Below are 26265 nucleotides of genomic sequence, written 5' to 3' on the forward strand. Positions count from 1 at the left end.
AGTCTAGTGTAGCTTCCTCCATGCTTCTGAAAGGAAAAACAGTGGAGAAAGGAACAGAGGGTGTTGTCCAACACAAAAACCCTTATCTTGTCATCAAAAAAAAATGTAATCATCATATTTGACATGTGACCTATATCCGACAATCACTGAATTAACAGACTGCTAGAGTAACTAAAACATATCCATGTCAACATCCTCACTATAAAATTAAACCAAAAAATCTAGAGAAATAATAGCTAAAGGGAAAGGCAAGTTGGAGACTTTTTTCAGAAGGGTGAATAAACTAGATGGAGGAATTGGTTTGATTATGCACTTTCCTAAAGACAATAAGAAATTTTGTTTGATGGGGATGACCAGTTATCTCTTCTTAGAAAGCAAGCTCCTTAAAGAGCTATCTCAGGGTGGCTGGGTGGCGCAGTGAGTGGAGCACTGACCCTGCAGTCAGGAGGACCTGAGTTCAGATCTGGCCTCAGACACTTAACACTTACTAGCTGTGTGACCTTGGGCAAGTCACTTAACCCTAATTGCCCTGCCCTCCAAAAAAAAAAGACAAAAAGTAAAAATAAAGAGCTATCTTTAAAAGATATAGGGGGCGGCCAGGTAGCACAGCAAGTAAGAGCACCGGCTCCAGTGTTGAGAAGACCTGGAGATCGAATCCCGGGCTCAGACACTTAGCACCCACCCAGAAACACCTGGCCATGTAACCTTGAGCAAGTTACTTAACCCCAATTGCTTAGGGGCGGCCAGGTGGCTCAGCGAGTAAGGGCGCCGGCTCCAGTGTCGGGATGACCTGGATCAGGGTCCAGGCTCAGATACTTAGCACCACACCCAGAAATAACTGGCCGTGTAACCTTGAGCAAGTTACTTAACCCCTATTGCTTTAAAAAAAATAAAATAAAATAAAAAATAAAGAAAAATCTGAACTGCAGTGAACATTCTCAGTCTTGGTGAATGGTGGGCACTGCAGTTGTGGAGTGTGGTATCTCCATATTGTCAGATGCGGTTTCTTTGTCAGCAGGTTTTAATTAAATATTTTCCTTTGTTACAAGGATGGGGTTAGTTAAGGGGAAATAAGTGGTATAGAAAAAATGACAATAAAACCTTTGAATACTGTAGCAGGTTGAAGCAGGTGAAGAGTAAATATAATAAAAATGTGTTTTAGCAAACTTCACAACTCTAGAAAGGAAACCATCTACCATATATATATAAAGCACCCACCAGTTGTGTCCCTGACCTGGGCACTGTAATGTCGCATTGACCTCCTTTGTGCTGATGGCTAATGACTCTTATTTTATTTTTCTCTTAAGGATGTGAGTGACAAACTGAGTCTCCGCTTCCCCAGCTTATATGTAGTAGGACAGAGAGACTCATTGTTTAACTATAAGAAATTCTTCATCAGCTTGTTCCATGGAATCTTGACATCATTGATCCTCTTCTTCATACCATACGGAGCTTATCTACAAACCATGGGGCAAGACGGGGAGGCGCCTTCAGACTACCAATCCTTTGCTGTTACGGTTGCATCTGCCCTTACAATAACAGTCAATTTTCAGGTAAGCAGATTTAATTGAATAATTTCTGGGATAATTTAGCAGAATTGGCTGAATAATTTCAATTAGTTGAATAACATATGTTGATATAATAAATAATATGTTTCTATATCATCCATATTACACACATTTATGTATATTCAGGCATGAACTTCTATCCTCTCTCCAACTTTCTATACCATGAATATAATGTTCATACCTTTTTTCTCCAGGCAATTAAGGATGCTAAGGCTGATTTGGGGCTGAAGAGCTTCCAAATTAATTCATATCCAAATTGCTAAATTCTAGACCCATCTATTCTTTCTTTCTTAAAAGAAAGAAAAAGCCCTGACCCTGGAGTCAGAGGACCCGGGTTCAGGTTTAAGTTTGCTCTTCACTAGCTGTGTAAGTTTGATCATTTAATGTCTCTGAGTCTTAGTTACCTCTCCTGAGAAATGGAGATGATAACACATGCTCTGCCGACTCTCCAGGGGGTTGTGCAGACCAAGTAAGAGGAGGTAGATAGGGGGCCTTGCAGCCTTTGAGCACTTAGCTGAATGTTACTATTATTGTTCACTGACCGCTAAATGAGCACTGTTTTCTCTTTGCCTTACCAACAGATCGGCTTAGATACTTCCTACTGGACTTTTGTGAATGCTTTTTCCATTTTTGGGAGCATTGCTCTTTACTTTGGCATCATGTTTGACTTTCACAGTGCAGGAATCCATGTTCTCTTCCCATCTGCTTTCCAATTCACAGGTCAGTTCTTTCTACATTCCTAACATAAATTACAAGAAAATGCCTCTTTTTTTTCAGCTTCTAAAAGGAATAAATTCTGTATATTGCTGTATTGGTCAGCGGTCCTAGAGATTGTTTCCTTCTTTAAAAATCTAGTTCAAACTAAAAAAATTAAAACCTACTTAAATTCTAAGATTCTATAAGAGATTTGCTATAAATTTCCTTTTCCCTGTGGCGACTCTGAAATTGACAAGTCTTGTTGTTTCATCCTTGTTCAGATACAAAGTCATTCCAATGGCCTCACAATTACCAGAAACTGCTCACTATGTTCATTAAGTAATTAGAGGCACTGCAAAAGTTAAATAAAAAAGACCATTCTATGATTCCTTTGAACTTAAAATCATAACATACAAAGCAATAACCAGGCAAAATTGGCCTTAAGGGATGCTAATTATTGCATCTAAATTGGTTGTTTGTATCAGATTACTAATTTTATTTCTGAATTAGTATTATCATTTTCCCAGACCTAATAAATGTTAATTGAAGCTTCAAAATGATATCTGACCAAAACTATAAATCAGTCAGTCCTTTAAAAAAAACCAAACCCTGATGAAGAACTTAATTTGATTTTCCCATATGTTAGAACAACACAGGCTTATTTTTTATTCTGAGCATTTTTCAGTTATGTGGTCAACTCAGTTCTATCCATGATAACAGGAGACACAGTATTGTGTGTAATCTAAAAAGCTTTAAAATGGGTATTTTTTTTTCCCTGGAAAGGTCATGGAGGGTAAGGGTAAGCACATTTACCTATTACTTTACTCATTTTACTTTGTTGGGCTGATATTTCATTATTATGTGTTCCATGGAAATGTGTTGAGAGCTGTGGGAGTTTGGGGGGGAGATAGTATCCTGGCTTCAACAAATCAGCTATGCCCATTCTAGTCATGAATATTCAGGAGTTGATTCTGGTTTTTAGATAATAGGGAGGATGTCATTGCCAAATGACAAGGAATTTTCTTTCTATTATCATTCTTCATAGGAACTGCTCCAAATGCCCTGAGGCAGCCATATCTTTGGTTAACCATCATTTTAACAGTTGCAGTGTGCTTGCTTCCCATTATTGCCTTACGTTTCTTATGTATGACAATCTGGCCATCAGAAAGCGACAAGGTAGGTAGAAGTATAATCCTTCTTTAATTCAATAAGAATTTATGAGGCATCTATTATATTCAATAAGGGCAGCTTGGTGGCACAGTGGATAGAGTGATGGCCTGCAGTCAGAAAGATTCATCTTCCTCAATTCAAATTTGGCCTTAGATACTTAATAGTTGTGTGACCCTGGGCAAGTCACTTAATCTTGTTTGCCTTAGTTTCCTCATCTGTAAAATGAGCTGGAGAAGGAAATGGCAAACTACTCCAGTATCTTTGCCAAGAAAACCCCAAATGGTGTCACAAAGGGTTGGACACAACTGAAAAACAACTGAACAACATCACTATATGCAATGCACCATACTAGGTACTAGGAACACAAAGAGGAAACAAAACAGTGAATGCCCTCAAGGGGCATATAGTTGAAGAAAGGGGATAAGATAGGTATAAATGAGTAAAATGCCAGGTATGATGTGATAAGTGCATGGAGAGAGATCACTATGCACAGCAGGGCCTCTCAGAGAAGGTGTCATAGAAAAGGAGGCCCCTCACTTGAAGGACTTCAGTTGGCAGGAATGAGGGAGACTCTTCCTGGGATATGCCCATGCAAAGAGGCTGGAGAGTATAGGGCACAAATCCATGAACATAAAGGAGTACAGTTTGATAGAACAGGTAAAGGTAAATAGTGTGAGGTAAGGGTGGAAAGACAGGTTGGAGCCAGACTGTGGAGGGCTTTGACTGCCAAGCTGAAACATTTATATTTTATTTGGAGCCACTCAAAATGTTTGCGCAGGGTGTTGAGGGGAACAAACATGTATTTAAAGATTCTCTCTAGTAACAGTGTGAAGAGTTGGTTTGAAGAAGACTAGCTAGGAGACAGGCCACTCTTTTGCAATATTAAGACAAGGTAGAACAAGCCTGGTGATGTGTGTATGTGGGGTGGGGGGAGAATAGAGAATATATAGATTCAATGAAATTTAGGAACTAATTAGCTATGAAGAGGAAGAGGGAGAGGAAGGAATATGGCAGTGTAACAGCAAGACTGAAAGGGGTATAAAAACACAAATTGAGTGGAATTTAGGAACTGATTAACTATGGGTGGAAGTGGTGGGGAGTGATGAGAAAAAGATAAGAGTCAAACATGACAGATTTTTGCCTGCATTTCTGGGAAGGAGGTTGTCTCACCAATAGAAATAATTATTTATGGGGAGGAAATCTTCTCCCTTTCCAAGTGATTCCTCCTCATCTTCCTACATGTCTCCCTAATTAAAAAAAAAACAAGTTTTCCTTTCCCTTCCTCTGTTTCTCTTCCCCCTCACTCCCAAACTTATGGAGAAAATCATCTACACAGTATACCTCTATGTCCACTCTCACCTCTGCCCTTTGCAATCTGGCTGCTGTCCCCATCGTTGTAAATTGCTCTCTGGAAAATCAGCACTGCCCTTCTAAGCACCAAACCCAATTGTGTTTCTTTGGTCCTTGTCCTTGACCTCTTGGCAGCATATCCAGCACTCCTATATGTCACTTAAGTCTACTCAATAGGATGCTTTGTCAACAAAGGAGACGCTGAACTTTCCTGGTTCACCTCCTCCATTTCCAACCACTCGTTTAGTTTCCTTTCCTTACTCCTTCTCTTCTTTCTGTCTCCTTAAAATAGGTTTTCCCTTGTTTCTCTTCCCTCTCTCTACTGCCCTCTTTGCTATTGTTGTTCGTTTACTTTATTTGCTAGTGTAGTTTCAATCTATTCATCCAGTTTAGATGATTCCTAAGGCTGTATTTCCAGCCCTGACCTCCTTCCTGTGCTCTAGAGCAATATGGCTCCCCATACCTACAAACTCAAAGCAAGCTCATTATTTTCTGCTTAAACCACAATTCCCTGAGTCTCCCAGCTTTTAAATTGGTGTTATTTTCACTCTAACCTCTTTTTCACTTCTCCAGACTTTCACTAATTCTTATGCATTGCTAATCCTTAGCAACTTTCATATTCCACCTCTCCTTTCTACTCCCAGTGCTTCTACCTTGGTACATGCCTTCATTATCATCTACCTGGATGATTACAGCTGGTCTCCTGTCAGATCATTCCCCTTTTACTCTTGCCTTGCTCCCCTCCAGTCCATGCCAGAATAATCTTCCTTATAATCAGGTCATTTCTCTGGGAGATAATGTTGGGCCATAGAAAGAACATTATATAGAGAGTCAGAGCACCTACATTCAAATTCCAGCTACATCATTTACCACCTGTGTGACCTTGACCAGTTTGTTTAACCTCTAAGAGCTTCACTTTTATTATCTGCAAAATGAGGAGATTGAACTAGATGACCTACAAGGTCTCTTCCAGATATAAATCTATAATCTTATGGTATGCTAAAAAAAATAAATAAACAATGACTCCTTATTGACTCCTAAATAAAGATCAAACTACTTTGCTTGGCATTCCAAGCCCTTTACAATTTGTCAGGTTCTTGTCTTTCCTTGTCTTTTGCATTATTTCCTTCCATATAATTTATACATTAGCCATAATGGTCTTCTCTCTGCCCCTGAACACATCTCTCCTTTCCAATTCTTTGCCTTAGTTCATATACTGTTCCCTGTTCTTGAAAGGATTCCCTTCCTACCTTCGTCTGTAAAATGCCTATCAATCCTTTCAAATCCATGTTACCATCACCTCTTCTATGAATATTTCCTTGATCTCTGTCACTCTACTACTAAAGAATTTATTTCTACATTTACTAGACTTACCAAGGATGTTTTTTTTACCTGTGTACATAATGGGCAAATTTGATCATGAACATCCAAACAGGATTCACAGCCATGTACTTCTCTGAAGTGGAGTACAGCTGGTCAATTTGTATTCTTACTGTTAGGTTGGGAAGAAAAGGGATAAATTGGAGGTAGTTCAGAACTGAAAGATGAACATTTTGCTCTTAGTTGAAGATTGGTACTTATTATTGTTACTTATCATCTGCTACTCTGCCAATTGATGTAGGAATGCTATTTGCAATTCATGTTTTGGGTCTGATATCCTGGCATTTTCCAGGGTACAAACATGAGCTAATACATCTGAAATAAATATTACTCATCTCTCTCACACATGCACGCCTGCACACACACACAATTGAAAGGAGATTTGGGAGAGAACAGTACAATCCTAGAAGAAGGAAGTAAAATGTTAGGAAATTGAGAGACATGGTCAGTGGGCTGCAGTAACCAAATTGTGGTTGGCTCATATTAGGAACAAGTACTGCAAGTCAGTCAGGTGCTTTCCATTGTCCTGCTAGGAACAGCATTCTTTCTCAAAATAACACATTTCCCCATAGTTTCTTCATGTTGACATTACCTTGTTTACCCACAGATCTTTGTAATGATGTCAGTTTCCCTAGAAGTACAACTAAGACGTTCCTAAATTCTTATTTCCACTCTGTAATCTTTTGTCCCTTTGACGTCACATAGTATTTTTTTTTGTTTCATACCTTTTTCAATGTACTCATCATGTAATATCTCATTTTCTAGCCCTATGGGTTTGTTAACTGCCTGCTAGACTTTGTAAGATGCAAGAGAGCAGCAACCATGGCTTACTGAGACCTTGTACTTCCTTTAGTGCACAACAGCAAAACCGAGTGCACATACGGCACCTATTTGAAGAATGAATACTTAATTGAGTTCAGTTTTTAAATATGTCACTTTTACAGGGATGACAGTACATACCCATGGAGTTATTCAGCAGTTACTTGGAAATATGGGACTGAAATACAAGTATATATTCAGTCCTGAAGAAAAGGGGAAACTGGGTCATATTTGAACACAGGGTTGAAGTATACACACACACACACACACACACGTATGTATGTGTGTATATGTATGGAAAGAGAGAGAAGAGCTAAAATGATCAATAATCAAAGTACAAACAGAGGGATTTTTTATGTTGACAGTAAAGAAAACCACTTTATCCTCTAAGAACAGGAAAGGTGAGTGTAAAGAAATAGAAATGTTATCAGGGTAAAGAGGATAAAAGGAGTGAAGGCACTCAAAATGATAATTTCAGTTTTCTCAGTAAACTAGAAGATAAGGCCATCTTTTCAGACAGTGGGATAAACACTTGAGTGTTCAAAATGAGTGGGAAAGGTTTGGAATAACTGTTGCATGGGATATGGAAGAGTCAATAAAGGATGAATAAAAGGATTACTATGGGTACTTCTAGTCCACATGAGATTAGACAGCATAAATGTATAGTGCACCAGTCAGCATGGTTTTACATGTTCTATCAGCAGCAATAGGCAGCTTAGGAGTGGAACATATAAATAGGAGGTGCCCAAAGCTGGAACTTGACAAGTATAGAGAAGGACAGATTCAATGGTAAAAGTGAAGGGAAACATGACAGTGGCCAAACATTAGGTCAAAACTTCGTAGGAAGGAAAGGAATATAGCCTATGTATATGTTAAAGTGATTTTTAAAATGACATTCCTCTTGCTTGAAATTTTATAAGATTTGAACTGAGGTGGGCAGTTAGTGGCACAGGTGGATACAGTACTGGCCCTGGATTCAGGAGGACCTGAGTTCAAATATGGCCTCAGATACTGTGTGACCCTGGTCAAGTCACTTAACCCCAAGTGCCTCCAAAAACAAAAATCTGAACTGAGAAGAGTGTTCTGTTTTTCTTGTCTACATCTCATCTTACAAATAAATTTAAACCAAGAGTGGTTGATCTGTTTAAAAAAAAAAAAATCTGTTCTAGCCAGTGCAAAATATCTACTACCCTTTACACACTTTCCAATATTTTATGATTTATATATTTTAGCATTTGTGCCTTTGTTTTAATTCTTGCCTACAGTCTGATTTCTTTTATGCTTTATTGATTCTAAGGCCTGATCATTTATTAAGCATTTTATTAAGTACCTTCTTTGTGCCAGACACTGTGCTAGGGGTTGGGGATTCAATGAAAGAAAAAAGGAAAAACCAGTCCCTGATATAAAGCATCTCAGTCTAGTGAGGGAGACATCATGCAAACAACTATATAAAAACAAGACATATGGAGGATAAATTGGACAATTCCAGAGAGAAGGCACTGAGATGGAGGAGGACTAAGAAAGACTTCTTGTGGAAGGTCCTAGGAGGGCATTCAAATGATGCATCAGCCTTAACCTCATACATTCATTTCCTTGTTGCAGATTCAGAAAAGTCGTAAAAAATATAAAACAGAAGAGCAGTGGAAACGGAGGCAAAATGTGTTTCTCCGGGGAGCATCATCTCGTCGCTCTGCTTACGCCTTCTCCCATCAGCGGGGATATGCTGACCTCATCTCCTCAGGACGCAGCATACGCAAAAAGCGATCACCCTTGGATGCGATCATAGCAGATGGCACTGCAGAATACAGACGAACCGTAGACAGCTGATGCAGATTCTTCCATGGGAATAGTTTTACTGGAGTAATTGCACAAAGAAAAAATATACCTTTATATATATTTTTATGACCAACTCTCAGGACTTTTTAAAAAATTGAATTTGACACAGGGACATTGAGGATGAGAAACCTTTATACATGAATAACTACTTGGTTGGGACTATTAAAAATTAGATAAGCCAAGTATGAGTATTTTTTTAATTCCTTTAGTCAAACATTTATAGTCATGAAATTATCCAAGATATTTGTTACTCAAAGGATTTATTTTTTCAAACCTTAAACTCATAGTGATGTGACACTCGAAACAGCAAATATGTATATATATATATAATATATGCATTATATATTATATATAGTTAATACACATGATGTGTAACAAAATTAAAGCTAATGTCTCCTGTCAGTAATATGCAACACGAATAATCAAAATGCTTATTAAGTTCTCTAGGCCACTATATAAATATGACTTTTCACTCGAGAGGACACCAGGAAAAGAGTATGATTAAATACTCCTTATCTGGGAGCTGAGGGTTCTGAAGGCCTCTGCAAAGTCATAACTGGGCTGCATAGTTTAACACTCACTTGTTTTTGGAATATTTGGTTTAACAAATTAGTGCAATCCAAACAAAAAGTCCATTGAATTTGGCACGTGTCTCCTTTGTTTCTTTTTCGTGCAAGTCTAATACAATTCATTATAATAACTTTTAATCTTCTCAAAGCATGTCATTTAGAAAATATCCTAAAGTCCTACTGTAAAAACCTTTTTTTCTAAAAAGAAAATCTACATATTTTTTATTTGTAATACAACTACGTACATGTGGAAAATAGTGATAAATCAAGTATTTTTGCAGAGCTTTCTTTTGAGAAGCAAACTTTTGTGCCTGTCTATATATAATTATAAAGTATTTTTTATAAGAGAAATGAGTAACAGAGACCTCATTCTTTATCACTTGGATGTTTCTAGAGTTGCCTTGAGAAAAAGAAAAGGATGTGATTAACCACATTTCGAAGGATGTTAGTATGTATTCATTTCAAACTACCATTTTAGTTTAATTATGGGAAGCATCCTTTAAAGATTTTTGTCCAAAGGCTTTCCTCATTTCTGTTGAGAATGTACACTAGTTTCTTTTGCTAGTGAAGATCTAATGTTTCACCAATACTGCCCTCTACCAACACGCTGCTATTCAATGTTAAAAATATCTGCCTGTCACGTTAATTCCTTTTAAAGAGCTTAAAAATGTATATAGTTCTTCCAGGTGCGACAAGAGAATGTATAGTTCTTCATTTTGTGGAAATAAAGAAAGTTTACAACTTTTCCTTTATCATGTGAATAAAAAAGAATGTAAAATTCACTTTTTTTTAAACAAAGGTAAACTGAGTGTACAATTCTGTCAATTTCATATTTCTCTTCTGTTCTGTGGTAATTGAATGTGGGGAAGATTGACAATGCGAATGTGTCAAAGACATACCGTAGGGTGCAATATTAACAATCTGAATATGCAAATTGCTATGGAAAATGATTTCCTTTTATCTGTAAATCTGAGATTTTATGTGTACATATTTTGTTTAAAGAGTAATAAATGCTTTAGTAATATATCTTGGAAAATGATCATCTTTTCACAGACGTATGAAGCTTCCCTGGATTATAAATATAGAAGAAGGAATCTGATGCTTGGATGGGTTCTGTAAAGTATAGTTCATATAGGATGATGAGGCTGGAGATTGGAGGAGTTGAGAGTTTTAATGCAGAAGCGAATCTACTATGAGATGGTGGAGTGGAAGGAGCAATTGCCTTGAAGTCCAAGGCCAGGATACAAGCTCCTTGGATTGCCCTTCTACCTGCGTGAATTTGTGTAAGCCACTGATACTAGCTGGGGTTCCATCTTCTATGAGCTAGGGGTGATGGTGACACCTGTAGTCTGCTATCTCTAGGTAATCACAAGGCACTGAAGCAAGTTGGATTGATTCCAAAATACATATTTTTAATGGGGTTCAGTAACCAGGCAAGTAAATGATATATTTGCAAAGAAACAGATAGGTTTATGGCCTCAAATGACACACACCAAAAAAAAAATCTAAAACTGATCAGTATTGTAAACTCATTAGGAGAAATATAATGGGAGCAGACCATGCTTTGCCCTGTAAAACAATGTAATTAAACACACATCTACCATGCATCTACTGTGTGCAGGCCCTAAGGATGAAGATTTTTTTTAAAGCCTAGATCATGCCTTTTCTATTGTAATAGTCAGTAAGCCATTGAATTTGTACTATGGAGTGTGTGTGAATAGTTAATTAATTTCTTCATCTCATTTTATGGCCTTCCATTTAACAGAAGATGTTTAAGTGAGGGTTTTTGTTGTAATTAGGTGGCCACACAAGGAAAGGAAAGGAACTTCGAACAAAACTGGTATCCTAGTAAGATTTATTGAAGGGTAATTTTTGTATCCTGGAGGGGTGGAGAAGGGGAGGTAGAGATGAAGTAAGTCTTCCAGTCTCCGTCTCAAAGTGGGTCCTAGCTACCTGGGAAAACACCTGCAATGTCCGATCTACTTGTTGGGGTACAACAAGCAAGATGATGACTCCCCAGTTTCCCTTTTTAGAATCTGGAAGGTCCCATCTGTTTTGACATATGTCAATCATACTTCTTCAGATTTCCTCACTTCCCATGCATATTAAAGTAAGCTCATGGAGAGGCAAGGTCCATTTCCAGATTTCTGGTTTGGGGTCTTTGAACACTGTAATTGGTTGAGAAGGAAAAGGAAGAAGAAGAGAGGAGAAAGAATCCAACTCATCTTATGACAGCATAGAATGATGGAAAAAAACACTCGATCCGGGGTCGAGGGACATAGGTTGGAATCCAAACTCTACTACAATAGCCTTTGTGATCTCGAGCTTATTATACAATAAGATTGTTGGGCCCTTCCAGCTCTAAAGCTCTGGTCCTACAATGAAGGCTGGGGGGAGCCAGGGAAAGGGAAGGATTTGTTTTTCTATCCCCAACCTCAGCACAATGTCTGGCACAGAGTAGGCAATAAATGCTTGTTGACTGATTAAAGAAGACTCAATGGAGGAAGTGGCAATTGAGAGAGAAGGAAGGATTTTCACCAAGAGAAATGTGGGAGGATGTAGAGGTGATGGAACCCTGGATGTAACATACTGAATATGTTAGACTTTTTTATATTTTGTTTAGTTTGTGGACCTTTTTCTTCTTATTCTTCATACTTTCCTTATAAGGGATGGCTCTCTTATAAGAGGGTAGGGGAAGAACATAGTGATAACAAGAGATAATTTGTTTTTAAAACCAACAAAAATTTATGTAAAAAAGAAATGTTTTTTAGGTGAGTTTTTTCTTTTCTTTTTATTACCAAATGCTTTATTAACTTATAGTTTACATCATTCATTTCTGCAAGATTATGAGTTACAAATTTTCTCCCCGTTCTCTCCCTACCCACCACCTGAAAACAGCAGTCCCACAGGATATCCCCTCCTTCAATCTGATCTCTCCTATGTCTTCTTCCATACCCCCTCCAACTTTCCAGTAGGGCACTGTGGATCTCTATGCTCCAGTGCCTTTATATGTTATTTCCCAGTTACATGTAAAATAATATTAACAATAGTGTGTGTGTGTGTGTGTGTGTATTTTAAACATTTGATTTTAAAACTTTGAATTCCAGATTCATTTTCTTCCTTGTCACCCACCCTTACTGGGAAGATAAGGTTGTACATGTAGGTTGTACATGTGTAGCTATGCAAAACATTTCCATAATGGATATATTGTAAAAGACTGACTGTATTTTTCTCCCTCCTATCCCATCTCTCACTTGTTCTATTCTCTACTTTTATCCTGTCCCTTTTCAAAAATGAGTGCTTCCAATGGCCCTCCGCCCCAGCCTGCCCTCCCTTCCATCATCCCCCCTCTCATCCCCTTCCCCCCTACTCTCCTGTAGGGTGAGATACCCTATTTAGTGTATATGTCATTCCTGCCCTAAGCCAAATTCAGTGAGAATAAGGTTGACCCATTACCTTTTGATTTCCTCTTCTTCCCCTCCATTGTAACCATTTTCCCTTGCCTCTTCTACATGAGATAGTTTACCTCATTCTGTCTCTCCCCATTTCCTGTCATTATATTCCTCCCTCACCTCTTAATTTCACCTTTTAAGTATCATCCCTTCCTATTCAATTTGTCCTGTGACCTCTATCTATGTATACCTGTACTCATATATACACACACATATGTATTCATATGCCCATATACCCTCCTATATAGACATATATGTATGTATACATATATACATACATATATATACATGTATATTTCTATTCCCTTCAACTATTTTCATACTGAGAAATGTTTCATCAGTTACAATTACTGTTTTTCCATGTAGGGATGTAAATAGTTCAACTTTGATGATTTTCTTATGATTTCTTTTCCCTGTTTACCTTCTCATGCTTCTCTTGCTTCTTGTATCTTAATGTCAAATTTTCTGTTCAACTCTGGTTTTTTCATCAAGAATGCTTGAAAGTCCTTTATTCTACTAAATGACCATATATTCCCCTGAAACATGATGCTCATCATGTTTTGCTGGGTAGGTGATTCTTGGTTTTAATCCCAGCTCCTTTGACCTCCAGAATGTCATATTCCAAGCCCTTTGATCCTTCAGTGTAGATGCTTCCAGATCCTGGGTTATCCTGATTGTGTTTCCACAATATTCTAATTGTTTCTTCCTGGCTGTTCGTAATATTTTCTCCTTGATCTGGGAATTCCAGAACCTGGCTATAATATTCCTAAGAGTTTTCTTTTGGGGATCTTTTTCAGGAGGTGATAGGTGGATTCTTTCAATCTCTATTTGGCCCTCTGGTTCTAAAATATCAGGGCAATTTTCCTTGAGAATTTCTTGAAGGAAGATTTCTAGGTTTCTTTTTTGATCATGGCTTTCAAGTAGTCCAATAATTTTTAAATTATCCCTCCTGGATCTATTTTCCAAGTCAGTGATTTTCCCAATGAGATATTTCACATTGCCTTTTATTTTTTTTATTTTCTTGGATGTGATTAATAGTATCTTGATTTCTCATAAAGTCACTAGCTTCAATTTGCTCCAATCTAATTCTGAAGGAATGATTCTCCTCAGTGAGCTTTTGAGATTCTTTTCCCATATGGCAAATTTGGCTTTTTAAGGCATTCCTCTCCTCATTGCCTTTTTGGGCCTCATTTGCCATTTGAGATAGTCTGTTTTTAAGGTATTATTCTCTTTAGTCAGGTTGTTGACTCTCAATCCATAATTTTCTTGCATCATTCTCATTTCTCTTCCCAATTTTTCCTCCACTTCTCTTATTTGGTTTTCAAAATCCTTTTTTAAGTTCCTCTATGGCCTGTAACCAACTCATATTTTTCTTGGAAGCTTTTGGTGCAGGAGTTCTGACTTTGCTGTTTTTCTCCTGTTCCATGCTTTGATCCTTTTTGTCCCCAAAATAGGAGTGTAAAGTTGGATTGCTCTGTTTGCTTTGCTTCCTTTGCCTGCTCATGTTGCCACTCATTTACTTGACTTTTGAGCTTTTTGCCACAGGAGGACTCTGCTACCAGACAGAGGAGCTTTGTCTCAAATACTAGGGTTTTCTCAGCTATTGAAGGTGTTAGTTGAGTGTCCTCTCTGAAGGCTCCACACACTCTGGCAAGCTGGGCACACACCCCAGGATCTCCACCCTACACTGCAATCCAGATCCAAGCAGGTTAAAGCAAGAGCTATTACCTCTCAAGACTGGTCACTTGGTCCCCCTACAATCTCCAGGCCATGAGTTGAAGCTGCCTCGTGGCAGCGGCTAAAGGGCCAAGGTGCCTCAGCAGCTTCTCCCTCCAGGGGATAAAGGCCAGACCATACTCCCAAATGACCAGATCCCAAAGTCCACACTGCACTAACCTCTCACTTTGTCCTTAGCATCTATGTGTTGATAATTCTGCCACAGCTGCTGGTGATCTGAAGTCCTTCCAGGCAGCCCTATGTGACTCATTTGGGATTTCCTTGGCAATGATACTGGAGTGGTTTGCCATTTCCTTTCCTAGCACATTTTACAGTTGAGGAAACTGAGGGAAACAGGGTGAAGTGACTTGCCCAGGGTCACACAACTAGTAAGTATCTGAGGCCACATTTGAACTCAGATGAGTCTTGCTGACTCCAGGCCCTGAACTCTATCTCCTGTGGCATCTGGATATCTGGGCTTTAGTTTACTTATCTGTAAAATGAAAGTAATCACCCTCATTCATCTCTAAAATCCATTCCAGGTTTAAATCTATGAATCTATTCATTTCAGAAAAGATTTTTTTTTAGCTTTTCATCATTCTTTCTGCTAGTCTTAATGTCATCATTATTCAATAGTTATAGAGTATAAAGCACTGTTAGTTTTCTAAAGACATCGATTTTAATCTTAGAAATGGAAAGTTATATATTACAAAGTTGATCCAGCACTTAGCACAGTAGGCACTTAATAATTATGTTTATCTTATTTAACTGACCAGCCCTTATGGTGGTGTATCCTCGTGTATTTATCTGTGCCCTAAGATGAGATGTATGTCAAAAAAGACATGCATGTAGGCATATTTTGAAAAAAAATTGTGATAATAGGGTGCATTCAGATTTTTCACAAGTCAAGTGTAAAGGAGTACAGTGGATAGGGTGTCAGGCCTGGAGTCAGGAGGATCTGAATTCAAATCTGACCTCAGATACTTCCTAGCTATGTGACCCTGGACAAGTTATTTAACCCTCTTTGCCTCAGTTTCCTCATCTATAAAATAAGCTAGAGAATTACAGGGCAAACTACTCCAGTATCTTTGACAAGAAAACCCCAAAGGGGTCCTGAAGAGTTAGATACAACTGAAATGACCTAACAGCAATGTTGGTACTAGGCAATGGGCAGTCATTATGGGCTAAGGATGATTCTTCCAATTTGGGACATAGAAAGACATGAGCAAATGAGATATGGGCAGCAAATGTGTAGATGAGAGCAAAATTTAAAAAGGCAACATGTGGCCAAAGTGAACTGGAGGGGGGACTAAGCTAAACCTGTAGATGGAGTAATTGGTGAGACAATTCAGACCAATCCCTTTCCCTGATTTCCCAGAATATGGAATTATGACTGGTTATAATCAGGATCACAGTCAAAATGTTTAAATTATTATTCCTTTATTATCTGATGCTGTCAATAAAACTCTTGGCCAATAACAGTGATGATTATTTAAGCCAGTGAAGTATTTGAGACTGAAAGAGGAAAAATAAATAATATGAGAACAAATTTTCCTAATTTTGTAGACCGAGGTGGGGGCTTGAGCTGATTGGAGAGAATTTTGTAATATTATTGATTTCTATGCAGTTTCAGAACATACTTCTCCTATATGACTTTTTGAGTTAATAAAGATTTTTTAAAAAATTAACAAAGTGGGGAATCAAGATGGCAGAGTAAAAACAGGACTTTCACGGGGCTCCGGCTTTCACCTCCTCCAATCCATGTAAAAGGGGACTCTGAACAAACTTTGGAGCTACACAACCAACAAAATGACACAGGGAAGCAAACCTCCCTCTGAGGACAACCCAGCACGCTGGCAGGAATCAGGGCCAGCGCAACGCTCTGGGAGCCGAGCCCATTCCTGCCTAGACTGAGGTTTTAGCTCCAGGACAGGCCTGACCAACCACCAGCTGGAGGGACTTCAGATCACCAGCAGCTGTGACTGTTTCCAAAATTATCAACACATAGATGCTAAGAACAAAGTGAGAGGTCAGTGCAGCATGGACTTTGGGACCCAGTAGTTGAGAGTGTTTGGGCTTTTGCCCCCAGGGTGAGAAGCCTCTGAGGAGCCCCAGCTGCACAGCAGCAACCACGTGACAGCTTCAGCCCCTGGCTTGCAGACTGTAGGGGGACCAAGCAACCAGTCTGAGGGGTAATTGCTCTTGCTTTAACCTGCTTGGATCTGGATTGCAGTCTAGGGAGGAGGTCCTGGGGTGTGTGACCAGCTTGCCAGAGCATGTGGAGGCTTCAGAGAGGGCACTCAACTACTACTTCCAGCAGCTGAGAAAACCCCAGCGTTTGGGACAGAAGCTCCCCTGTCTGGTGGCAGAGTTCTACTGTGGCAAAAAGCCCAGGGGTCAAGTGATTGAGGGGCTATATGACCAGGCAAAGGAAGCAAAGCAAACAGAAGATTCCAACATTAGATTCCTATATTAGGGACAAAAAGGAACAAAGCATGGAACAGGAGGAAGACAGTGAAGTCAGAACTCCTGCACCAAAAGCTTCAAAGGAAAATACAAGCTGGTTACAGGCCACAGAGGACCTTAAGAAGCAGATAAGAGAAGTGGAGGAAAAATTGGGAAGAGAAATGAGAACGATGCAAGAAAATTATAAAATGAGAGTCAATAGCCTGACTAAGGAAAATAATACATTAAAAAACAGACTAACTCAAATGGCAAAACAGGCTTAAAAAGCCAAAGAGGAGAAGAATGCCTTAAAAAGTCAAATTTGCCAGATGGAAAAGAATCTCAAAAGCTCAATGAGGAGAATCATTGCTTCAGAATTAGACTGGAGTAAATGGAAGCTAGTGACTTTATGAGAAATCAAGATGCTGTTAAACAGATTCAAATAAATGAAAGAATAGAAGGCAATGTGAAATATCTCATTGGAAAAATCACTAACCTGGAAAATAGATCCAGGAGAGATAATTAAAAAATTATTGGACTACCTGAAAGCCATGATCAAAGAAAGAATCTATAAATCATTCTCCAAGAAATTCTCAAGGAAAACTGCCCTGATATTTTAGAACCAGAGGGCAAAATAGAGGTTGAAAGAATCCACCTATCACCTTCTGAAAAAGATCCCAAAAAGAAAATTCCTAGAAATATTATAGCCAGGTTCCGGAATTCCCAGATCAAGGAGAGAATATTACAAGCAGCCAGTAAGAAACAATTTGAATATTGTGGAAACACAATCAAGATAACACAGCATCTGGCAGCCTCTATACTGAGGGATGGAAGGGCTTGGAATATGATATTCTGGAGGGCAAAGGAGCTGGGATTAAAACCAAGAGTCACCTACCCAGCAAAACTGAGTGCCATGTTTCAGGGGGAAAATATGGTCATTCAGTGGAATAGAGGACTTTAAAGCATTCTTCATGAAAAAACAAGAGTTGAATAGAAAATTTTACACTCAGATACAAGAAGCAAGAGAAGCATGAGAAGGTAAACAGGGGAAAGAAATCATAAGGAACATATCAAAGTTGAACTATTAACATTCCCACATGGAAAAACCGTAATTGTAACTGATGAAACTTTTCGCAGTATGAAAATAGTTGAAGGGAATAGAAATACATACATATATGTATATATATATATATATATTATATGTCTATATAGGAGGGTATATGGGCATATGAATACATATGTGAATGGGTGTATATATGTTTACAGGTAAACATAGATATAGGGTACAGGACCAATTTAATATGAAGGGATGATACTTAAAAGGTGAAATTAAGAGGTGAGAGAGGAATATAACGAGAGGAGATGGGAGAGACAGAATGGGGTAAACTATCTCATATAGAAGAGGCAAGGGAAAATGGTTACGATGGAGGGGAAGAACAGGAAGGCACAAAGGCAAAACCTTATTCTCATTGAATACATACACACTAAATAGGTTATCTTACCCTACAGGAGTGTAGGGGGAAAGGGGATAAGAGGGGATGATCGTAGGGAGGGCAGGCTGGGGGGGAGGGAAGTTGGAAGCACCCACTTTTGAAAAGGGACAGGATCAAAATAGAGAATAGAACAAGTGGGAGGTGGGATAGGAGGGAGGGAAATATATTCAGTCTTTTACAATATATCTACTATGTGGGGCAGCCAGGTAGCACAACGAGTAAGAGCACTGGTTCCAGTGTCGGGATGACCTGGATCAAATCCGGGCTCAGATACTCAGCATCACACCCAGAAATAATTGGCCATGTAACCTTGAGCAAGTTACTTAACCCAGATTGCTTAAAAAAAAACAACAATATGTCTACTATGGTAACGTTTTGCATAGCTAAACATGTCCTCATGATCACCTGAAAGATATATTTTTTTGGAGGGAGGAAGGCAAGGCCATTGGGGTTAAATGACTTGCCCAAGGTCACACAGCTAGTTAAGTGTCAAGTGTCTGAGGCCGAATATGAACCCTCTTTGGGTATGCTCCTTAAAGCACTAAACTGTGTCTGTTACCTTCACACCTGATCAACCCTATTCTTCAGAAAAATGTCTTGTCATAAGATTGAAAGTTGCATTTGGGGACTGAGTCTGGTGGTATCTGTGGTTGAGAATGCAATACTGGCCATATCCTTAGCCCCTAAAACAGAAACAGTGATATTCCATTGTAGGCTTGTGACAGTAATCATACTACCCCACCCACCCTCCACAAAAGGCAAACCTGATTTTTTTTTTTTGCAATTTAGCTGAGAAGTTATATAGTACATAAAGTGCTATATAAATGTCAGTTTTCTAATTTTTTTGTGTGGGGTTTATATAGTTACATTTAATCTAGTTGAAAAGTTAATGATGGTATTCACTAAATGGCAGTCAAAGAGTGCCACCTAGTGAATAGTCCTTACAGTTTGTTCAGGTGCGATACCGGATAAGTAAAGATTGATGTTGACTGTGGTTAGAAAAATACTCATTTAAAAGATCTTCCTGCAATCCAGTAGGAAATGGAATAGACTTTCATGGAAATCTCAGTCTATTACAAGCTATGATCTTAGCAGCTATACAAGCAGGACTTGAGGAAATTAAAAAATGGCTTCTAAAAGCCCCATCAGAGCTTGCTAAAAAGTACTGAATGGCATAAAATATTGTTTTTAGAAAATAATTTTGGAACACTAAAGGGAAATTTATTTTAGATGAAAAAAATGACCCAGTAAGGAATAGAAGTTGGAGGGCAGCCAGGTGGCGCAGTGAGTAAGAGTGCCGGTCTTGGCGTTGGGAGACCCAGGTTCGGTTCCGGCCACACAAAATAACTGACCATGTAACCTTCAGCAAGTTACTTAACCCCAATTGCTTTAAAAAAAAAAAGTGGAATTGGGGCCTCTGTTCAAGAAACATTACAGAAACAAGGATTTTTTTAAGACCAAGAGAAAGAAGAGTTTTCATTTTTGTGTGTATATGCCTAAAACCCACAGTGCCCTACAGGGGCTTAACAGATATTTGTTTAATTGACCTAAATTAAATTGTAAAAAGGCAGAGTGCATTTAGAATCAATTTTTAGACCTATGCTTATCTTTTAATCTCTTAAAAGGATAAAAATTGAGGCAATCTGAAACACCAGTGAAGTCAGAAAAAAAAGGAACTTATACTTCTACAGCTTGATTCATAGAACATGCTGACCTAGATAAAGTATTTGCTTGTTTATCAATGTTGCCACCGGGGCAGCAATTACCTCTAGCTCCCTATCCCCCAGGTTATCCTATTGATAATGCTTAGAAAATCAGTGATGCTTCTCAGCTCTTGATTCTTTCTATTTTGGTACCTGAGGTCATCTACATGAGCTCCAGAGCCTGTGGGTAATACAGCAGTGACCCCTGCTACCTTATTCACAACATTTTCAAGTGGTAATTTTAACTTTTGTTTTCTTTTTTGCCTATCATAGGGCACTTTGATTTTCTTAGTGTGTTACTAACATATAAGGTATACCTACAATCTTAGTGCAATTTTAAACTTTAATAACTTAAAACCACACTAAGACTTTTAGGAAATGAACTATATATAAGAATTGTTTTTTTGCTTTTTGGAGAGCAGTTGGGGCTAAGTGACTTGCCCAAAGTCACACATCTAGTAAGTGTGTCAAGTGTCTGCGGCTGGATTTGAACTCAGGTCCTCCTGACTCCAGGGCTGGTGCTGTATTCACTAGCTGCTCCGATGCACTATTTTTTAAAAGATGTTTTCATATTTGAATGACTTGAGGAATATGATAAAGATGAGAAGAAATCTGGGAAATGTTATTTGAGCAACTGGGAATATTTAGCTTAGGGAAGAGAAAACTTAACATGGACATGCTCCTTTCTTCTAGTATTAAAAAGGCTGCTATATGGAGAAACCTAGAGCTATTTTGAATGACTTCAAAGTGTAAAACTTGGACCATTGGATGGAAAGTATAGGAAGACAGGTTTCAGTTCATTATAAGTTAGAGGTTTCTAATAGAAATTTATCAATAGTTGAACAGACTGCCTTGTGTAATGATGAGTTCACTATTAGAGGAAGTGTTCACACAGAGCCTGGATAGCAATTTTTCAAGGATTGTGTAGGGAGGATTCCTTTCTTGCAAGGACTATTGACTTGATAATTTCTAAGGTTACTTACAACTCTAAAATACCATGAAATATCTGAAAGAAAATCTAGTTTTACATAAATTTGTATTAGTTTTGAAAAACTCCCAAGTAGCAACACAAGAAATTAATAAAAAGCACACCTATCCATCCTATATGATCATGTCCTCCCCCACATTCACTGTAGAGAGTTCACCTAAGATTCTGAAGGCCTTTCACGCTTTTTCCTGTCAGTCGAGGATTCCAGTGGGGAACTTAGCCTGCGTACTGTTATCCTTTACTCTTGTCATGTGATCAATCATCCTTATGTCCTTCAGCCAGTTAGAGATCCCGGATTAGTCCTTTCGTTCATTGTTTGTTCTAAAGCAGATCAACTGTGTCTTAGTAAAGGATTTTTATGCTCCTTCAACAGTGCAAACTGGGTGATATCCCCTTAAGAAATGTAAGTCAGAAAACTTGGGTCTTTTGCCACTTGCCAACTTTGTGACCATATCCCTCTCGGTGCTTCAATGTCCCGATCTGTAAAATGAGGAGTTGGCATAGATGAGCAGCACAGTTTTGAAAGCTACATGCTTCATTTATTATTGACATCAAAAGCAAACTGGCCACAATAGAGATACACAGTTTTATGTACACTCCTTTCTGTTCTACAACATACAGGAAAATGCTCATTGTTATTGAATGTTTGACTTTTGTGGTGGCAAAAAACTGGAAAGTGAGGGGATGCCAAATAAGATGTGATATGTGAATGTAATGGAATACTATTGCGCTATAAGAAATGATGAGGGACAACTAGGTAACACAGAGAATACAGCACTAGCCTGGAGTCAGGAGGACCTGAGTTCAAATCCAGCCTCAGACACTTAACACTTACTAGCTGTGTGACCTTGGGCAAGTCACTTAACCCCAATTGCCTTGCCCTCCCCCCTCCAAAAAACAAACAAACAACAAAAAAAATGAAATGATGAGCAGCTGGACTTCAGAAAAACCTGGAAAGACTTATATGAACCGATGATAAGTGAGGGGAGCAGAGCCATGACATTGTACATGGTTACAGCCACATGGTGAAATGACTAACTTTGATAGACTTGACTCTTCTCAGCAATGCAAGGCTCTAAGACAGCACCAAAAGACTCATGATGGAAAATGCTATCCACACCCAGAGAAAGAATTTCAGAATCTGAATGCAAATTGAAGCATTCTATTAGCTCTCTCTCTTTTTTGTGCTGTTTCTTCTTTCTCATGGTTCATTCCATTGGTTGTAATTCTTTGCAACATAACTAATGTGAAAATATGTTTAACGTGAATGTATATATAGAGCCAGTATCAGATTGCATGCCATCTTGGGAAGGAGGGAGGGGAGGGAGGGGAGAAAATTTGGAACTCAAAAGCTTGTGGAACTGAATGTTGTAAACTAAAAATAAATAATTAAAAAAAATTCAAACTTTGAGTTCCAAATTCTCTTCCTTCCTCCCTTCCCACTCCCCCTCCTCACTGAGAAGGCAAGCAATTTGATAGAGATTATGCATGTGTAATCATGTAAAACATTTCTATAATAGTCATGTTGTGAAAGAAAACATAGATTGGGTAAGGTTTTGAACCTCCTATTCCAAGCTCTTTCCCTTTCCCCCCATTACATATCAAGAAAATGTTAAGCTTTAATTTTGACAAGATTTTGAGTTCCAAATTTTTCTCCCTCCGTTCTCTCCTTTCTCCTAAAAATGATAGGCAGTTTGATATTGTTTATATGTGTGCTATCATGTAAAAAAATTTCCATATTAGTCAGTTGTAAAAGAAGAAACAGATGAAAGGGGGGGGGGGAAGAGAAGCATGAGAAAGAATAAAGTGAAAAAAAATTTTTTCAGTTTGCATTCAGAGTCCATCACTTCTTCATCTGGATGTGGATAACATTTTCCTTCAAGGAGTTTTTTGAACTTCTTTTTTGTTGCTGAGAAGAGTTGTCATTCATAGTTGATCACCACACAATGTTGTTGATACTTTATACAATGCCTTCCTGGTTCTATTCATTTCACCTTGCATCAATTCATAGAAGTCTCTCCAGGTTTTTCTGAATTCTGCCAGTTCATCATTTCTTATTGCACAATAGTATTCCATTACATTCATATACCACAATGTGTTCAGTAATTCCCCAATTAATGGTCATTCCCTCCATTTCCATTATTTTGCCACCATGAGTAGGGCTGCTATAAATATTTTTGCACATGTCAGTCTAAAATAGGTTTAGTATTGATATGACTTCAGTGTCTATAGTATCTTTTTTTTAGCAAGATATAGTTTCCTTCCTTGTCTCTTTTAGTTAGGTCAATTTTTGCTTGTACTTGTACAACTCAGCGTTGCTGCCCTGTTGCTGCCCTGCTTTTTTTTTTTTTACTTCAGCTGAAGTATAACAGATTCTGCTCTATCTTATTACCTTCACTCTCTGCGTGTCTCTCTGCTTCAAGTGTGTTTCTCACAAACATATCACAGGATTCTGGTTTTTGATCCACTCTGCTAACCACTTCCATTTTGTAGAAGAGTTCATCTCATTCACAATACAGTTATGATTACTATTTGTGTATTTCCTTCCATTCTATTCTTCTGTCTGTCCTCTCTCTGCTTTCACCCTTTCCCTCCTCATCGGTGTTTTGCTTCTGTCTACCACTTCCCCTACCTTCTGTCAGTCCCCACACCAGCCTCTACTTGATCTTCTCCCCTCCTACTTCCCTGTAGGTAAGATAGATTTTTATATTCAACTGATTGTGTATATGATTCTCTATTTGAGCCAATACTGATGAGAGTAAGGTTTAAGCAATGCTTATTGCCCACCCTCCCATCTTCCCCTTCACTGAAGCCTTTTGTGCCTCTTCATAGAACATAATTTAACCCTTCTTTCTGTATCCATTGTACTCCTCTTTTTCAGCCCTTAATTTGTTTTTATGATATCATTCCCTCCAATTCACCTTATACCCATACCCTCTGTCTGTCTGTCTGTCTCTCTCTATATGTGTATATGTATATATAAATATAATCCTTCTAACTGTATTATTAGTGATCACAATTTTTAAGAATTACAAGTAACATTTTCCCATGTAGTGATGTTAATAGTTTAGCTCTATTGAATGCTTTATATTTTCTTTTTCCTGTTTATGCTTCTTTTGTATCTTGATATTGGAGGTCAGATTTTTGGCTTAGTTCTGTTCTTCTCCTTATGAAAACTTGACATCCTTCTATTTCATTGAATGACCATTTTTTCCCTCGATGAATTATGCTTCATTTTACTGAGTAGCTGATTCTTGGTTTTAGTCCTAGCTTTTTTGCCTTCTGGAATATCATGTTCCATGACCTCTGATCCTTTAATGTTGCAGCTGCCAAGTTCTGTGTAATCCTGATTGTGATTCCCCAATACTTGAATTGTTTCTTTCTGGCCACTTATAGTATTTTTGCCCTTGACCTGATAGTTCTGTAATTTGGCTTGGAGTTTTCCTTGGAGTTTTAATTTGGGGATCTTTTTCCTGAGGTTATTGGTGGATTCTTTCAAAGCCTATTTTGCCCTGTGGTTCCAGGATATTAGGGCAGTTTTCCTTGATAATTTTTTGAAAGATACTGTCCAGGTCCTCCTTTTTTTTTTAATGGATCTTACCTTCTTTTTTATGTTATATTTTATTTTTTCCAATTGCATGTAAAATAATTTTTAACATTCATTTTTTGAAATGTTGAATTTCAAATTCTCTCCCTCCCCTCTCTCCCTCCTTGAGAAGGCAGTTAATATAGGTTATACATGTGCAGTCATGCAAACCATATTTCCATATTAGCCATGTTGCAAAAGAAAACAGAATAAAAACCAAACAACTCCAAACAAACAAGAAAAATAAAGTAAAAACAAGTCTTCTTTGGTCTGCAGTCAGTGCTTTCTCTGGAAATGAATAGCATTTTCCATCATGAGTCTTCATAGTCATTCATCTTCAATGAATGTTGATGATCACACAATGTTGCTGTTACTGTGTACAACGTTCTCCTAGTTCTGCTTACTTCACTCAGCATCAGTTCATGTAAATCTTTACAAGTTTTTCTGAAATCCACCTCTCATCATTTTTTATAGCACAATAGTATTCCATCACAATTATATACCACAACTTGTTCAGCCATTCCCCAATTGGACATTCCCTCAATTTCCAATTCTTTTTTTTTTTCCATTTTCAACTGCTTCATTAACTTCTGATTTACATCATTCATTTCTGTCACATTTTGAGTTACAGATTTTCTCCCCATTTTTCTCCTACCCACCACCCCAAAATAGCAGTCCCACAGGATATCCCCTCCTCCAATATGCTCTCTTCCATATTTTCTCCCATACGCCTTTCGACTTTTCCAGTAGGGCATGGTGGATCTCTATGTCCCAGTGCCTGTATATCTTATTTCCCAATTACATGTAAAATAGTATAAATAATAGTATATATATTTAAACATTTTATTTTAAAACTTTGAATTAAAGATTAATTCCCTTCCTCCCTTGTCACCCACCCTTTCTGGGAAGATATATATTGTAAAAGAATGACTATATTTCCCTCCCTCCTATACCACCTCCTACTTGTTCTATTCTCTACTTTGATCCCATCCCTTTTCAAAAGTGGAGGCTTCCAACTTCCCTCCCCCCAGCCTGCCCTCCCTTCCATCATCCCCCCTCTCATCCCCTTCCCCCCTACTCTCCTATAGGGTGAGATACCCTATTTAGTGTGTATTTCATTCCCTCCCCAAGCCAAATTCAATGAGAATAAAGTTGACCCATTCCCCTTTACCTTCCTATTCTTCCCCTCCATTGTAACCATTTTCCCTTGCCTCTTCTTTATGAGATAGTTTACCCCATTCTATCTCTCCCCATCTCCTCTCATTATATTCCTCTCTCACCTCTTAATTTCACCTTTTAAGTATCATGTCTTCCTCTGCCCTCTATCTATGTATACCTGTAAACACATATACACATATTCATGTATGTTACCTTCTCATGCTTCTCTTGCGTCTTGTATTTGAATGTCAACTTTCCTATTCAACTCTGGTTTTTTCATCAAGAATGCTTGAAAATGCTCTATTCCACTGAATGACCATATTTTCCCCTGAAACA

The 26265-nt window shown here is 38.3% G+C and overlaps 1 protein-coding gene across 1 annotated transcript in view; it reads left to right on the plus strand.

Annotated features, from left to right (window-relative positions):
• Positions 1-10412, plus strand: part of LOC138173214 (phospholipid-transporting ATPase IC-like) — a 165792-nt gene extending 155380 nt beyond the window's left edge. Inside the window, exons 25-28 of the mRNA XM_069103121.1 lie at positions 1308-1553; positions 2150-2288; positions 3310-3440; positions 8586-10412. Of these exons, the coding sequence (XP_068959222.1) occupies positions 1308-1553; positions 2150-2288; positions 3310-3440; positions 8586-8810 (741 nt within the window). The 3' untranslated portion in view covers positions 8811-10412. The remainder of the gene's footprint in view (positions 1-1307; positions 1554-2149; positions 2289-3309; positions 3441-8585) is intronic.
• Positions 10413-26265: the final 15853 nt, after the last annotated feature.

Source organism: Petaurus breviceps, unplaced genomic scaffold, assembly GCF_028583685.1.
Source record: "Petaurus breviceps papuanus isolate PSGF00001 unplaced genomic scaffold, PetGlider_PUasm1.0 129, whole genome shotgun sequence".
NCBI lineage: Eukaryota > Metazoa > Chordata > Mammalia > Diprotodontia > Petauridae > Petaurus > Petaurus breviceps.